We start from the raw sequence: 17,679 nt of genomic DNA, 5'->3' as shown, positions 1-17,679 counted from the left end.
CCCAACCAAAACCCGTACAGGGCTCTACAAGCTTTCTTAATTTCCAAGGTGCTGGAGAGTGACGTCTATCCTATTCACATCTGAAGTACAGGAAGTGTTTACTACACATTGTTCATTAAGGTGAACCACAAGTAGGTGGAAGTTGCATTTTTAGTTATCATCACTAACGGCAGCAGTAGCTCTCAACTGTTTTCTGGTTTTGTATATGCTTGGGACAGTATGTTCAGACAGTATCTGCACCTCACTTCAAGCCAGTCTGCTTACAGCTAGTGATACCTGCATCAGAGTTGAATATATTCTGTTTTGTTTCTTCCTCCTCACTCTCCTACAAAAAAGGTAAAAGTAGGTCTTTATAGAACATTTGGAAGATGATCAACTTGTTCCTACTTACATAAAGCTTCTGGTGCAAGTACTGGATGTTTGAAAATGTTTGGAGGAATCTCCCTCAAAACAGAATTTAAGTCCTCATACCTTAGATATCAGGATCAATAAATCTTTCCCAAAATCTAAAATACAAACACTAATTCATAATAAAATGCCTAAAATTATCTGTGGAACTGTATACCTCATTGAGAAGACTGTGACAGCATGCTTGGACTTTTTTCTAATTGTTAACTAGCTGCATTTGGAAGAAACTGAAATGCTGGAGTGCTCTTCCCCCATGTACAGCCTCTCTTTAGCTGTATTTAGCTAAATAGCTGGGAGGTGGTGGAGGGGGCCAGTACCCATTGACACAAACTCTCAATAGAAACACCTAAATGAAGTTCTGCTGTCTAAACTGCTCTTAACCGGTAGTGATATAACAGGAGCTTAGAAGACTAATAAAGACACAGGCATGTGCCCTCACAACATACGGATTTTTATTTCCTTGCTCAGACTGGGCATAAAATACCTTTGGAGAAAGGATATTAAAGTCATCACTTCTTTGAAAGATTATTTAAAAGTCAGTCAGTAGGCAGTCTTACCCTTTTCTTTCAACAAGTCATTCCTTCAACCCCAACTATATTACTTTCAGATTCCTCTCTCTACCTATAAAAGTCATCACATCTCTGGTAGTCTCAGAGAAATATCCTTGATTTCTTTCTTTCCCTCTCCTCTAAATACAACAAGATATTTAAAGCTAGTGTCTACCTTATTCCCTCTTGTATCCACTCTAGAGCATACTCTGCTTTGTCCAGGTGATAGAGTAATAGTTCTCCCTGAAGCACTGAAAATTCTTTCCTAGTTAGATTTCAATTGTCATTTTCCTGACATTAATGCTTGCTTGTCTACTATATTACACCTGATTAATTTCACTTTTCTTAAAGGTTCAAGAGCTTCCTTTCCTAAGTGAGCTCACTCACCTTCTTTGATTCAGAAGTACAAATCCCAATGCCTATTTCTAAACCATCCCCTTGTTCCAGGAGCTATAGCTTCTACTCAGTTGCACCACAGTAATTTCAATCATTATCAAAACTGTATCTATCACTGGAAGGTTAACCTACTTATTACTAATAGAAATACACATTTCTGTTTGTGAAAACAATGCCTTCACCATTGATTTAGGATGTCCACTGACCTAGACAGTAATGTTATATTTGGTTTACACATTTAAAGACTTTAACCCCCTTCATACATGAGAGAAACATCTGTTTGAATGACTTAATTTCTTGAGCACGAATACAATACAAGGTGTGAAGTCCACAGCAAATTCAAAAGCTATACGAGTAGGAGTTTCATTTCTCTAAATACAAAAATAAAACCCTTTCTGCATATCTATTATCTTAAAAATAAAGTCACGCACCTTGAATAAGAAAATAAACATCTAGTGGCAAATAACAATGGAAGATAAGTTGAATTGAACTTACATCGGTAGCTGCTGTCAGGATTTTAGAAAGAATGACTCTTGCTAACCCATCTCTGCTGTAATCCAAACTAGAAACAGTCAATTTTAACAAGTGATCCTGGTTCTTCAAAGAACAAAGATTAAGAAGACTAAAGGGGAGAGGAAAATAAAAATTAGTATTTGAACCCACTCAAACCCACTTATTTATTCAATCAATAATTTAAACTTAAATATTCTGAATTATATTTTCAGTTCTATAAATGCAGAAGAATACAAAGTAACATCTCATATGAAATGGAGTGACTTTAAACTGTTACAGCTGTTAGAGTCAAAGGGAGACCAAATAACACACTAAACTGCAAGGGGAAAAAAACCAACCCAAACCAACTTTTTTTTTATAGTTGCTATGTAACAGTTTTGTCAGTATACTTGGATTGGTGATGAGTACAAAAATAAATGTTCATAAAGCTCTGTGAACAACTCCACATTATAAAACATTCTGCATATACAGCTTGCCATAAGGTTAGTCCCATTAACTGTCTAGATTTTATTGTAAATTGTTTTCTGTAGCCAGTAAAAAAATTGCATTCTAATAAGCCATGAAAACAATTTAAAAAAAAAACCAAACAAACCAGGAGTACATCAAACCATCTGAATTTTCTCTTAAAATTTACTACATTTGAAAAAAAACTGGCCATTGGCCAAATTACTCCCAAAGGAAAGTAAGTTTATTTGTACTCGAACAAAATTTTGAACTCCACATCTTCACTCAAATATATTGGACTGAAGTTTAAGTACAACATGCACACACAGTATGATACCTACCAGTTTGTTGGGTATGTTGGGTTTTTTTTTTTGGTGGGTTTTTTTTTTGGTGGGGTTTGTTTTTTTTAAAAAAACATTTCAGTACAGCATCATCCTTCCTGATACTGATTTCTGTCAGATAGGTGTGGACAGGAAAAAGTAAGCTATTTTGTAATACACCCATATCTGCTCAGTAAGATGGACTAAAAAATCTCTTAAAAAAACCAACCAAAACCTCCACAACTGAGGATTTTTACTTGAAAATAAATCAAAATAATTTTAAATTTTTCAGCTTTATAAAGTTTCATAACAATTATAGTTGTAAGCACAATTCAAACAGAATAAAAATACTCACCACTGAAACACATTACATTTTTCAAGCATTTTCACTCCATGAGGGTGACAAGAGAGTGTACCAAAAAACAGAAAGTAGTGCTGGCTAAGGGTATTTAGTAACCCATTGTTTTGAAGATTATGTTCAAGTTTCATTCCTGATGAAGAGTTGAGCCAATTTACAATATCTTTAACCAATTCCTCCAGGTAACCTTGTCCATCCTAACAAAACAAAGAGTAATAGCATTTACTAGTAAAAGAACTGTGTCTCTCTCCTTTACTGAAATCCATCATTTAAAATTTCTTAAAATGTACAAACACAATATAGATACAAAATAGAAATGCTGTTTGGCAAACAATTCAGACTAAAGAAAAAGGTTCAAGGCAAATAAAAGGAATTTAGCTTGGAGACATCTTAGGACCAATTCTATTCTTTCCAACAAAAGGATTGTTCAATGACATTTTCCTCTGGCCTGAGGTATAAAAGTCTTTAGCATACAAGAAGAAAGGAGGCAGAGAAACAAAGGATATATATAGAAAAAAACCTAAAAAACCCCAACAGAAACAAAAAACCCCACCACAACCAAACCCTAAATTGCATTTAATAAAGCTGTATTTAATAAAACTCCTACTTAAACACAGTCATCTCCCCAGTGTCTTATCAGGACAATTCAAAATTTTAAGTTATATTTCTTAATTGTGCTGATCATTTTAGGTTTAACACCCAAAGTCTACAGAAATCTACTAAAATTTAGGGTTTTTTTTTTCCTCTAAGTGGCATACAGCAGCACTACTCATTCTATCTCCAGTCTTGTAGCTGAAAATTTCTTACCTCTTCTGATTCAAGAAGAAATTCAGTAAACTGACAACCCACCACAGTGAGCTGCTTAGCCTTGGCATAGTCCAGATCCAGGTTGGCATACAGTTTACTGCTAGGCTTGTAAAAATATAGCAATCTCCTTACAAACCTATGGAAAGTAAAAAAAAAAAAATTGTTATTTTTCAGTAAGACAAGGACAGTCTCACATTACAAAATGATGCTGGTATAAAAGATATTTTATCACTAAATTAGCTTATTGGCAATAAATTTTCAAAAGTTATTAAAAGAGTAGCAGGTAGCAGTAATGAGTCTATCCAGACACGATTTCAGAGATGCAGCTGAACTGTTTGTTATAAAGGGTTTTCTATGCCATGACTTAAAATGAGCAAAGAAACTCAAAATCTCTATGCTCTTAGAAGCCTTAGTTTCCTTCTCATTCTCATGCTTATCATTTATTCTGCTGTAATTTATCCTGTGGTGAGTTTCAAAGACTATACTATCTAGACTTACAAAGAGCTAAAGAAGAGTCTGTCTTAATGTTTATGCGATATGACTTTTCTTTAGCTACAATAGGTAACACTATTGCGGAAAAAAAAAAATGTTCTGTCAGAAAAAGGCTATATTTATTCAGCAACAGTATTTTCATTCACCTCACTTAAGTGTTTCTGAAGCATAACACAGCAATTGCAAATGCAGACTCTCACTCAGACTTCTTGAAACCATGGTGGGCAATATAGCTGGAATTTTGCATTGCAGGAATAAATCTTCAAAGAGCTTCCCCCATCAACTCTTAGTCAAAAAATAAACACATTTGTGCTTTAAAAGAACACAGAATGTTCTGCCTGAAGGTAGATATGTCAAGCATTAAGAAAGCGTAACTAAAGCATTGCCTTTAGTTAAAAAAGTGAGAGTAAGCCACTATCCCAACTCCAAACACTGGACCAATTATAAAGGAAACCTGAGGGCTTCTTTAAATTTTGTTAAATGAAGTGCATTTTATTCTGGGTTATTAGCAATAAATATATATATTAGCACATACATTTATATGTGAGTGCATATATACACATATACTTAAGTGTGTATATATGTATGTATATACACGTACATATATATACGCACACTGCATTAACGGTATCTCTATGAAATGATCTATATCAAAAATATCTTGAATTTCACTTTAACAGCCATAAGATCATCACAAAAACACTAACGATAAAAGAAAAAAAAAATCAACTTATGGAAGGACAAATAAATTTACTTTACACTTTAAAAAAGAAAGTGGCTGAAAATTTTTATTATCAGCATTGAAACTAGAGATTTGGGAGTTAATTAGTTATAATTAAACAAGAACAACAGCATTTTAAAGCCATTAAAGCATCTAGCCCACAATCCTGTAGAAAGGATCAACCAACTGTAGAAGTTTTATAGTAACTCAATCCTAGGTTTTCTCAATTTATTTAGAATTCAATTATTTAGGCACTGAACAATGCTTGAGTGCAACACAAAAACAGGGAAGGGGAACACTGTCCCAGGCAGGTAGGTAGGTAGAGGAGTGGATGTGAGTGTCACAGCCAGGACTGCAGATTTTCCTTTAGAGAAACAACATTATAAACCACCGGATTTGATAAATAATCCTTTACCACAAAGTATAGATTAGCAATTAACGTTTAGGGAAGGAAAAAAAAATAATCAGAACCCCACACACACAAATGCAAAATTACAACTACGATTACAATGGGACTATTAATTATGCTGAGAACACTATATAAAAGTTACCTGATTACTTTTTACTAAAAAAATTTTAAATGATGCAGTGCAAGCCTTTCAGGATACATTTTAGCTTTAGATTTTTCCTCAAATTCACGTAGAAGTAGCTTTCCATGCCTACAAATACAGAACTACTCTTCAAAGTAGTTTGTTTAATCAAATCAATTTCTGAAATGCATGTTAAAAGTGACGTCCAAGAACTAATTAGTAACACTATTATCACACATGCACAAAAGTAATAAAAGTGCCTTAATGTTAACAGACATGAAAGGAATCAGAGCTGTACTGATTCTTTTCAAATGACACATGCTTCCCTTGCCATTAATAGCAACTAGAAATAACTTCCTCTTGGGTTTTGATGAAAGCTATAACTATATAACCATAGAACTGTAGACCTATTCTGTCAAAATTTGTCAAGTGTTGACATCAAACACTAATGTATGAAATATCAAAGAGGTAATACTTTAAGGTTTAAAATGAAATAGGGCATTTGCAAAGCTGATATGATTCTTTTTTAGGGAGTAAATATATAAAGTATCTGTGCACAGAAACCACTAAAGCTAATTAGATAAGCAGCAAAAATGAAAAATTAGATATAGGTTAAGTTTTAGAAATGTGACACATCAAGGAATAGTTTATTACAACATTAAAAGCCAGGTTTTCCAAATTTCTTTTTTCAAAGGAAGTCTATGTAAGTTTTACATACCTGTGCAATTGTTCATCTTTATAGTTCCTTAGATTTACATTTGGCCACTAGAAAAAACAGCAAATATATCATTATATGAAACTTGTACATCAGTCCTTGATTAGTCACTAAAATTTACTCATTTCTATTATGGTTCTAGTCACCTTATAATTAGAAGTGTAAGTTTTCTTGCATCTAATGTTACCTATAAAATAACCCATTATTTTATTGAAAAGCCCACATTCTTGCTCCAAGAACTGTTCTATGATTTTCTAGAGAAGGACAGGGAATGTCAGGTGCACGCTATGTGTACAAGTTCATAATTCTAATGAAAATAGCAAACTATGATATGTTAACAAAAATAAACAATTGTGATCAGTTTCTTCTCTGAAAATAGCAAACAAATTTTGATATGCATAACAGGGAAATCTGGTTGTTTTGCTGTTGTTTTCACTATTAATCTGATTTATTTTAAAAATATTTTTTCTGTTATAGCTCACTTAAATATTGCTTATTAAAACAGTATTTAAACTCCTCTGTTGAAACTTTGTAAGATTTTTTTTTAAAAGTATCACACAAAGTCATAATACTCTCTTCTGGACCTATCCTTTCTTCATATTTTCCTCTGTTTTTTACAGCCATCTGTTGTTCCTATGGTTTTAGATTTATTTTTGTTGCTACTGGTGTCATCTTGGAAGGGATGGAAAAAAGTGCATCAAACATTTTTCTTTCCTACCCAAGTGATACAGTTATACATTTCTAATTGGTATATTAATATTAAGACACATAGTGCACTAGTTAATGATTAGTAAAACTGACTACACTAGTAACATTGAACCAATAGTGCCAGATTAAGTATTAAAGCTCTACTGTTAACAGAGTCTCAATTCCTCCATCCTGACCACTGCCACTTTTGCTGCTATTTTAGCAGCTTAGACAGCAAGTTGAGCAAGTAAAAAAAGGCAGTAGGGGACCATATGAGATGCAAGTAGTGAGGTGGTATGAAAGCTGATGCTCCACAGCCATGAAGTTGTGACTGAGATGGGAGGGAGGTGAGTAGCCATGTGAGATAGTGAAGTCCAAACACTGGAATCTAGACCCTGCTGATTCAGGGACTAAAGATGGACCACTCTGATACACTGGTGTTGTGCAGTTTAAGCTAAGATAACATTAACAGGAACAGAAGTGGTTAGTACTTAACTGGAAAACACAGTAACTTCTCATTCTGAAAAGACAGAAGTCCCTTATTTTGAGACATTTAGAACTGTTTGACAGGACACTAGAAAATATACTGCAGGGAAGGTCTGAGACAGCAGGGAAACTGACAGCTTGACCTAAGTTTCAGGGGACAAAAAAACCCCCACAAAAACCAACCAACAAAAAGCCCCCTGCCCTCAACCTTAGTTGTCAACTACATAAAACTTCCATTGTCAAGGTACTACACAGACTAATTAAAAAGTGAGATTCTGAAGAAGTTTCTTGATAATATCTTTAATACTGAATCAAAGATAAAAATATCTATGATTAATAATCATAGATAACTACTAGTCTAATAGCGTTAAAAGGTCTAATAGTCTATAAAAGGTCTGCAAACAGTGGAATTTGGTGGAGCAAAGCTACTGTCATATTCAGGTCTTTATACCAGACAGATTCTTGCTCTCTCAAGTTTATCAGTTCTTGAAAAAAAAGCACAGAAATATTTAGGGGGATTTTTTTTGGGGGGGTGGATGTTGTTGTTTGGGGTTTTTTTAAAATATAATCTTCATTATGTCTGTCACCATTAAACCTGGTTTGTACTTTTGACATCTTTATAACATAGTAAAGATGACAGTAAGAAAATGTTACTTGGGGGTAACAATGGAAGGATGGTTTGATGCACAGAATGACAGGAGCTATTTTGGCTCTAAGACTATACAGAGTACTCAGAAAGTTTTCTTACTCAAAGAAAGTCAGTCCTCTGCTTAAAAAAGGAGGTAGTCCCTTAAAAAGCTGTACATTAAATATATTTAAGATAATGTCCTCCCTGTCAGAGATATTTCCTGTATTTTGTGAAAACAAATTCATTTTGTAAATGAACTTGATGCTATGGGACTATTTGTATTAGTTCAAAATATACAATAAGACTACATACTACTGAAGTTTTTGTGTGTGGCTCAGTCTAAGCATCTGAAGCTTGATCTATAACCCACCTCCAGCCTTAATCTTCAGCGCATGTTATATATTTAAAAAAAAAAAAATCTGCTATGAAACTGAACAAGACAGTATCCATATGTAGTTTGGGCTGAAGTCTAAAGTATTACCAACTTTAAAGTCACTATATCTCATTCTATAAAGTCTATTTCTATACAAATAAAGTTATATCAAATTTAATACATGCTTATTAAGAAACTTGTGAATTTAACTGTAGTGTATTTTTGTATCTAGTTTAAGAGTTGTATACAAAGAGACTATATCAGCACTGATTAAACCCATGAGATCCTAATTTTCTGAAATAGAACAGATTATGGGATATAGTATGGAATTGCTATTAGAAAGTCAAAGCTCACATGTGAAATGGAGACTATTACCACTCACCTCCCCAAATTTCATAAAAATAGTATCATGTCCTCTTTATGCTCACCTTTAGTATGGTCCCTATCAGATTCCAATTCCACTCAAGGTTCTCTTTATGATTGAGAACTTGGCTGTCTCGAAGATTCATTACAAGTGCTTCTTCTGTATCCTGAAATACAGACATAAAAAACTACAGTAAGTTTCCTTGCATCATGTCTTGTCACATGATATACTTACTGTTCATGTAATAATTCTTAAAAGGGCTATGCTTCACAGTATTTTGCATTTGAAAGTAAATTGCATGGTTATAGTACTGCATTAAAAAGAGATTATAATTGGGACTAAAAAGCATTAAAAATTATTGCAGTTTCACTGCTCAATTTCTAGAAATGTAATCTAGCATCCACAAGTAGCTAGAAGACAAATTAAATGAAAAAAAAAAAAATCTACAAAGAAATCGCATAAACGGCTCTGAATTAAATAAGAGAGTGAAGCTTGGGGGATGGAATCTAAGTCTCCAAAACACAAAATCAAATTCAGTTTTGAAAAATCAATAATGGTAATACCTTTAAAATAAAGATGTCTTTCTGCACACGGTACTGATCCTTTTTTTGGTGGGTTGAGACCGCTTTCTGAATAATATGATCTAAATGGAGGCTGTAAGGTTTAGGTCCTCTTTTCTTCATCTCGTGAAAACGTTTTAAGCAGTTGAGTGCGGCACTTGCTCGTCTAATAGAAAAAAACAAACCTATAATCAGTATTTGACAAACGTTATTCAACTGAAGAGCACCACTGCTATATCTTTAGTTAAACACAGCTCAAGAAAATTCACCAACAATTCCAAAGCCAATAAAAAGAAAATAATTTTCTTTATAAAGTTTTCATACTTCCATATCCCTCAGTCTTGTACTGAAATTATACAGAAAATTATCTTTCAGAATTTCTAGTACGGAAGAATGAGCTTTATTGATAACTTTTCTTTTACTCTGCAATTAGTGGTACCTTTCAGAGTTCACAGAAGATATTACAAAGTTTAAAGTTGATAAAGTATTGTGAGATGTCACAGGAGATCAACATTCTACAGTGAAGTTGAGACAGCTAGCTTCAACTTTGACTAACAAAGTATTTCTTGTAAATCCTCTTCCCCTCCCCAGAGAGTGGCAGAAGTATCAGTAGTATATTTCCTGCTCTCTATATCTAAATGGCTCAGCAACATCATGTAAGAAATTTTCCAGGAAAAGATAGGACGTAATAGAAATGACATTTGACATCATAGGCAGAAACAGTTCATTGCAAAATAGTAGTAGCAAAAAAAAAAAAAATTTTGCTGAACAAATAAAATAAGGAAGTCTAAAAAATGAGGAGGTAAGTCTACCTTTCTTCTCGTTAAACAGAAATTCTCATAGGGTAGGAGAGTGTTTTTTTGTATTCTCTTCAAACAAGCAAATATCTGAGAATTTGGTGGCCTACCTAAATTACATAAATTTAATCCTTAACAAGGCTTACAGTTTTTCAGAGTATGAAACAATGCAGAGTGTTGACCAAAACCAAGATCCCCAAATATAACAAATACTACATGTACAAAATCACTTTCTTCCCACAAAACCAGGACTTCTTACTACTCTATCAGGTATGTCCACAAATGCCAAAAAGCAAAAAAACTGCATGTAATCCACAAACATATCCCTTCTGCTCTTCCACCCTTCCTCTCCTCCCACAGCTTTGACCAAGTAAAATACCCTGTGAAGGAGTTTCGGATATGCTTTTTTTTGAAAAATAACTGTGTTTTCACATATCAAAATCTTCTAGTGACATGTAAGAAACCTTCAAAACTAAAAAGCAGAAGAGCATTAAGTTCCTGGGAAGCACTCTACAAGCAGCATTTATCGTTTCACAGTAGCAGTTTGAAAAGATTCTGTAATTTATCACTGACAACACAATGAAAGACAAAATAAGAAGCTATGATAAATTTATCAGAATACTGATCTGACAAACCAGATCAAGAATGGCAAGACTAATTAACAAAAATATTTCCTATAATTTACTATTGAAAAAAAAATACTCAAACAATCAAAAAAAAATCCAAAACAAACAAAAAATCCTCCCCAAAAACCAAACCAACACACTGAATTTAAATAGTCTTCTACAAAGAAATGCAAGTAAGACCACTGAGTTACAGAAACATATTTTAAAGACATGGAATCTATCAAATTATTTGATGACTTTCCTCAAGAGGTTTAAATTGTGTGAAGTACCCAGAAGATGGTATTTTATGACAGAGCACTTCAGAGGTTAAACTGCAAGATTAGTAGATGTATAGAGAAATTCTATAAAATAAGGAAAATTAAAAAAAAAAAAGCCTACAGATTTTTAAAGTTTCAAAATTCTTGTATTTCTCATTCAAGGAGGAATAGAAAGTTTCTATAAACATTTATTTCAAGTCAGATGCCTAAACATACCTAATTTGATTACCATGAGTGCCAAACAGTTCCTAATGCTGCTTAACATGCCACTGCAGAACACAGCACTAAGTTGTTTCAAATTTCTGTTCATGGTCTTATATTTAAATGGAAATGAAATGAAAAAATATCAGTGCAAACTTCAAACAAATGCACCAGAAAGTTTTAACATAATTACTACTGTTACAATGACCATTTTCTTCTGAAAGAAAAAAGGTTTGAAAAACAGCCCCATGCCAACATTACATTTTTTGCTCTTGTTCACACTAATGATGATTCACTGATTTGGTCTATTACTATTTAATTAGCTATAGATAAACACCAAAAGAAAAAAATTGGTACAGGCCTTTTTAGTTTGGAAAGCTTAATTGTATCAAAATGCTAAAAAAGAAGTGCGAAACAATGGAGAGGTCAAACACACAGAATACGTCTCAGATGGTACTTGGTCAAACAGTGCCTTAGAGTTCTAAGAAAAATTCTGTGTAAAAAATAAAATAAAATAAAATCTTACAATCTATGCAAAAGTGTTCTGAAATCTACTATCAAAACTTTCCAAATTTCTGAATTTCTAAATTGTTACTGTAAATAGATCACACTTTTGGAATCACGCGCTGGAAACTATTTCCCTAGTAAGTATCACAGAGCATTTCTATATTCTATTTATCTTTATTTAAAAGACAGCAGTGGTTTCAGCCATCAGAAAACTCATAATGTAGGTTTTCATTCAAATGCAGGGGGAAAAGGAGATGCACATATTTTTGCTTTTACGTGTAACTTAGAATTCTTACAGTCTTTTCTCTTTCACGATGTCAAAAGATGCAGCCATATTCATTAGCGTTGGTAAGCAGTGCAGGTGATGGCTATGAGAATGAGGAAGGATTGTGTTTGCCTAAACAACAACAGAAAAATAGTTAGAATAACTTATTACAACATTTTCAGCCATCTCTTTAGGATCAGCATTTGAAGAATCTACCACTTTCCACAACTTTCACTAATGCATGATAACAAAACTACTTTTTGCATAACATCAGAGCAATAATTACACATACCATTTTGAATATTTGATCTAATTAATGTGAAATACAATTGAAAATAACATAAGACAATTTTAAGACTCAGAGCATTCTCATTTGTATTTTTATATTGATGGTTTTTAAAGCTGTAAAATGCAAAAACGTGCAAAGCGTCAGATATCCTTACATCATGTGTATAAAAGTACTAAAAACCTTAAAATCAGAAATATAATTTAAGCTAGTGATGTTCATTCAATACTTTTGACTACCAATGATTCTCCACAAAAAATTATCTGATAAATAAACATAAATTCATAAGTTACTGAACATTTAATGGCTTTTATTTTGGGAAACATTTGGGGTTTAGGAAACAATTTGGGTAGTTGTGGAAATACTTTTGAAAACTAAAGAATAATGAAGATAATTTTAAGATATTGAAGTAATTTCTTTAAACAGAGTACAAATATTTGTTCATTATTTTGATAAACAGACTAGTGAATCATCTCTTTAGAAAACCAAAGAATACCTATGCTTTGCAGCATACTCAAACTCCAATTCAAAAGTATTCCAGAAACCATGAAAAATAGTATATGTTAACGCAGATTCCTCTTTTTAAACTACATAGCTGACTGAACACTCAAAAAATTCTGCCAATTATTTAAAGAAAAGAAAAGAAAAAAATCACTGAAGAGACTAAAGAACAAATTTGTTGTAGTTGTGACCCATGCTGCTTTCAAGGAAGGGCCAATCCTGCACCACTGAAATAAGTCTACAGTCTGAAGATGCAGACTATGTCTGACAACTCATATTCAAATTTGTGTAAGACAAAGTTGTATTTCATGATCTTACTGTCTCTTATAAAGCAATTCATTTGGAAAAAAAAACCACCAAACAACCCAACAAACAAACCCTCAACAAACCACAAGAAAACTGATAAAAAAGTGCTCTGCTGCATATGCTTCTTGCCATCAAGAAAGGCCATGAAAAAGAAATAACTTTTGCAAGAAAAGTAAATCATTTCACTTCACATATGATAGCTTCTCAGCAGGCTGAAAGGTAGCATTGGAGTGTATATGAAAACAATATCATCTACATAGCAAAATAATTTAGGTTAAGTTCTGCTCTTCAAGCAGGTTTCTTTGGATTGGTTGATTTTGGTCTGGACTAAGCTAAAGCAACCTGAGCAAAATAAATACAGTAGTGCTGTGATGGATGGTTATAGGCTCTTCAGGAGGGATAGACAGAGCATGTGAAGCAGGGGTGTGGCACTGTAAGGGAGGGGTAGGACTATATGGTGCTTGCAGTTGGCAACAACACAGTTGAGAGCCTCTGCGTAAGGATTAAGGAGAAAGCAAATAGAGCAGATGTTGTTGTGGGAGCCTACTATCAATCACCCAGCCAGGATGATGACACCGATGAATTATCCTACAAGGAATTAAGGGATATCTCTAGATCGGCTGCCCTTGTCCTTATGAGTGGATCTTAACTTCCTAGACATCAACTGGGAATATCATACAGTGGACACAAACAGGTCCAGGAAATTCCTGAAGCACGTTGAGAATAACTTCTTGGTGCAGGTACTAAGGGAGTCAACTAGGAAAGGTGCCCTCCTAGATTTGTTGTTTGTAAACAGAGAGGGACCCGTGGGTGAAGTGGTGATTGGTGACTGTCTTGTCACAGTGACCATGAAGTAGTTGAGTTACAAATCGTTGGTGATAGGAGAAAAACTGCCAGCAAAACTTCAACCCTGGGTATGGGGAGAACAGATTTCGGGCTGCTGAAGGAGCTAGTTAGTAAGGTCCCCTGGGAATCTGCTTTTGAAGGTATTGGGGTCCATGAATGCTGGTCACTTTTTAAGAGCCATCTCTCAAGAGCACAGGAGTAGGCAATTCCAAAGTGTCAGAAGACAAGCAAGCAAGGCAGAAGGATGGACTGGCTGAGCAGGGATCTTCTAGAACTTAGGCGGAAAAGGAAACTGTATGGACATTGGAAGCAAGGACAGGCGTCATGAGCAAACTACAGAGATGCTGTTTGTGACTGTAGGGAGAAAATTCGTGTGGCCAAAGCTTAATTAGAGTTCAAGCTGGTCAGCACTGTAAAGGATAACAAAAAGTTGAGGTTTTTTTAAATATGTTAACAGCAAAAGTAGGATCAGAGATAACATTGGTCCATTACTTCATGAGTTCGGTCACCTCACAAATAGAGACATAGACAAAGCAGAGATGTTTAATTCCTCCTTTGCATCTGCCTTTAACATTGATGATGGGCTCTGGGGGTCCCAGAGCCCTGTGTTGGAAGACCATGACTGGGGGGACGATAAACTCCCCGCCAACCCTGAACTTGTTCAAGACTTGCTGCTCCAGCTGGATGCGCATAAGTCTATGGCGCCTGATGGGATTCATCCCAGGGTACTGAAAGAGCTGGCCGATGTTATCACGGGACCTCTCTCCAATATTTTTGAATGGTCTTGGGAGTCTGGAGAGGTCCCAGGCGACTTGAAGCTGGCAAATGTTGTCCCAGTTTTCAAGAAGGGTAAGGAGGAAGCCCCTGGTAATTACAAGCCTGTCAGTCTCACTTCAGCACCTGGTAAAATTATGGAAAAGGTTATTCTGGGAGTTATTGAAAAACACTGGGGAGACAATGCAGTCATTGATCATAGCCAACATAGATTCACGAGGGGAAAGTCCTGTTTAACTAACTTAATTTCCTTTTATGACAAGATCACCCATCTAGTTGACCAATGGAAACCAGTAGATGTGGGGTTTTTGGATTTTAGAAAAGCTTTTGATACTGTCTCTCACAGTATCCTTCTGGACAAAATGTCCAGCACACAGCTAGACAAGTCCGTAATACGATGGGTGAGCAATTGGCTGATGGGTCAGGCTCAAAGAGTTATAAGTAAATGGGGTTACATCAGGCTGGCAGACAGTCACCAGTGGGGTTCCACAGGACTCAATTTTAGGGTCGGTACTCTTTAATGTTTTTATAAATGATCTGGATGCAGGAATTGAATGTACATTAAGTTTGCCAATGATACTAAATTAGGAGGAGCTGTGGACTCCCTCAAGAGTAGAGAGGCCATACAGAGATATCTGGATAGACTAGAGAGCTGGGCAATCACCATCTGTATGAAATTTAACAAGAGCAAGTGCTGGATTCTCCACCTGGGACGGGGCAATCCTGGTAATACATACAAATGGGGGTACGAGAGGCTGGAGAGCAGCCCCGCAGAAAGAGATCTGGGGGTCTGAGTTGATGGCAAGTTGAATATGAGTCAACAGTGCGTCCTGACAGCCAAAAGGGCCAACCATGTCCTGGGGTGCATCAAGCACAGCATAGCTAGCCAGTCGAGAGAGGTGATTGTACCACTCTACACTGCACTGGTGTGGCCCCACCTCGAGTACTGTGTGCAGTTTTGGGCGCCTCAATATAAGGCGGCCATCAGACTATTAGAGTGTGTCCAGAGGAGGGAGACCAAGATGGTGAAAGGCCTCAAGGGCAAGGCTTATGAGGAGCAGCTGAGGTCACTTGGCTTGTTCAGCTTGGAGAAGACCGAGGGGTGACCTCATCACAGTCTACAACTTCCTCAAGGAGGGCAGCAGAGGGGGAGGTGCTGATCTCCTCTCTCTGGTGACCAGCGATAGGACATGAGGAAACGGAGTGAAGTTGCGTCAGAGGAAGTTCAGCTTGGGCATTAGGAAAAGGTTCTTCACTGAGAGGGTGGTCGGTCACTGGAACAGGCTCCCCAGGAAAGTGGTCACGGCACCAAGCCTGTCAGAGTTCAAGGAGTATCTGGATGAAGCTCTTAGTCATATGCTTTAGTTTTAGGTAGTCCTGCGAGGAGCAAGGAGTTGGACTCGATGATCCTTATGGGTCCCTTCCAACTTGAGATAGTCTATGATGCTATGAATAAATTTACAATGTCCTCTCATCTCTAGCTGTTGAAATAAATATAAGTCCTGTCAGTGCGGAATGGTAAAGACTTTAATCTTGTTGTGATACAGCATGAAGGAAAAAAGAGAAGCTACTATAAGAGAGATTTTAAGGAAAGAGAAAAGGAATGAAGCAAGGTCCCTTCAGCTTCTCTGCAGCAGGGGCTACCAACAGCAGTGCTGAAAGAGCACTCCATCAAGTTGGAGTTGCCTGAATGAATAATATTAAGTGCCCAAGTCACATAAGGCTGAACATGAAAAAAAGTTTCATCTGCCTAGCCTGCGAAGCAGAAAGCTAAACATACTACCACAGAGCTACCATCATTTTAGGAAAAGCAAAAAGCATCAGTAGTCCTTTTCCCAAACACAGTAACCAATGAGTGAGTTTACAGGACTCCAATTTAAAAATACAACTGGTTACTGAGGATTATCCTTGGAGCAGAAACCCTAGCACTTTCAGTACATTCCAAACCGCCTTCCTATCAATTCATGCAGGTTTTCATATATGAAGTGCCATATGCTGCAATATAAAATAACCCATTACTTTGATGAAAAGTGGATGTTCCAAATTTGTAACATAAATTAAAAGCTATAATAGGAAATATCTATTTACAATGAGCTACTAACATTACTTATTCTCAGCGAAAAGTCTTACTTACCATGTGCAAAAGTTCTCCTAAAAGGATAGTTGCTCTAACAGATACATGGTCATCACTACTTGTGATCACTTCAACCAGACCCTTCAAAAGAGTTAAAAAATTATTACATTTAATGTATAACATCTTATTTTAATGTTTATAGAAAAAAAAAGTAGCAAGCATCTATTTAAACTTCAAGTCATTAGTTACCTCTAGAAGTCCATTAGTAATAAAAGCTGAAAGCACTAAAGCCAAATAATTATCCATGAGATCAGGCCTAAGGAGAAAAAAGTATGGAAATGGTTTAAAAAGCACATTTCTTATTGTATCTGCAAGAAAACAATAAATATTTTTGTCAACAACAACAGAAAACTAAAACAAGAGTTTAGACTGAGTTTGCAAAATGCTCACCTTGACCTGGCTCGATGTGGTAGTATAGTTTTAGCTTCAGCAGCTACAAAGCCATCAGAAAGTCTCCAGCAGTCCTGAAACCTGCTTGGATCTATAACAAGAAAATATGGACAATGGTAATTATAACATTGGATTTCATAGTGTTATTTTAATAGTTGTCAGTACGTAAATAATAGTTCTTACTAACTGTTATTTCAGGTTTAAAATTATAAAAAAAATTGTCAGAAGAGATCTCTAACAAGTCATCTAATCCACACTCCTGCACAAAGCAAGGCTAACTTCAAAGCTAGGACAAAGATCTCATTTAAGTATCAACCAAAATAATGAAATTTCCAATTTATAAGCACATTAAACTTGTTTAACAGAAAATATCATAAACGCCTAAAATTTTAAATCGTACATCCATATGTTGCAAAGTAGCAAGCTTGCAACAAAGAAC

The 17,679-nt window shown here is 35.4% G+C and overlaps 1 protein-coding gene across 2 annotated transcripts in view; it reads right to left on the bottom strand.

Moving 5' to 3' along the window:
• Nucleotides 1-17,679, bottom strand: part of LOC142599146 (rapamycin-insensitive companion of mTOR-like) — a 127,015-nt gene that overhangs the window by 39,286 nt on the left and 70,050 nt on the right. For both annotated transcript variants that reach the window (XM_075738845.1, XM_075738846.1), the window contains 10 exons: nucleotides 17,241-17,331; nucleotides 17,040-17,106; nucleotides 16,851-16,931; nucleotides 12,035-12,135; nucleotides 9,354-9,516; nucleotides 8,855-8,956; nucleotides 6,256-6,302; nucleotides 3,795-3,930; nucleotides 2,985-3,184; nucleotides 1,848-1,974 (listed from right to left, as the gene is read on the bottom strand). In XM_075738845.1, the coding sequence (XP_075594960.1) occupies nucleotides 1,848-1,974; nucleotides 2,985-3,184; nucleotides 3,795-3,930; nucleotides 6,256-6,302; nucleotides 8,855-8,956; nucleotides 9,354-9,516; nucleotides 12,035-12,135; nucleotides 16,851-16,931; nucleotides 17,040-17,106; nucleotides 17,241-17,331 (1,115 nt within the window). The remainder of the gene's footprint in view (nucleotides 1-1,847; nucleotides 1,975-2,984; nucleotides 3,185-3,794; nucleotides 3,931-6,255; nucleotides 6,303-8,854; nucleotides 8,957-9,353; nucleotides 9,517-12,034; nucleotides 12,136-16,850; nucleotides 16,932-17,039; nucleotides 17,107-17,240; nucleotides 17,332-17,679) is intronic.

This window comes from Balearica regulorum, chromosome W (assembly GCF_011004875.1).
Source record: "Balearica regulorum gibbericeps isolate bBalReg1 chromosome W, bBalReg1.pri, whole genome shotgun sequence".
Classification (NCBI taxonomy): domain Eukaryota; kingdom Metazoa; phylum Chordata; class Aves; order Gruiformes; family Gruidae; genus Balearica; species Balearica regulorum.
Note: the sequence above shows the minus strand (reverse complement) of the source record. Positions and strands in the feature narration are given on the sequence as shown.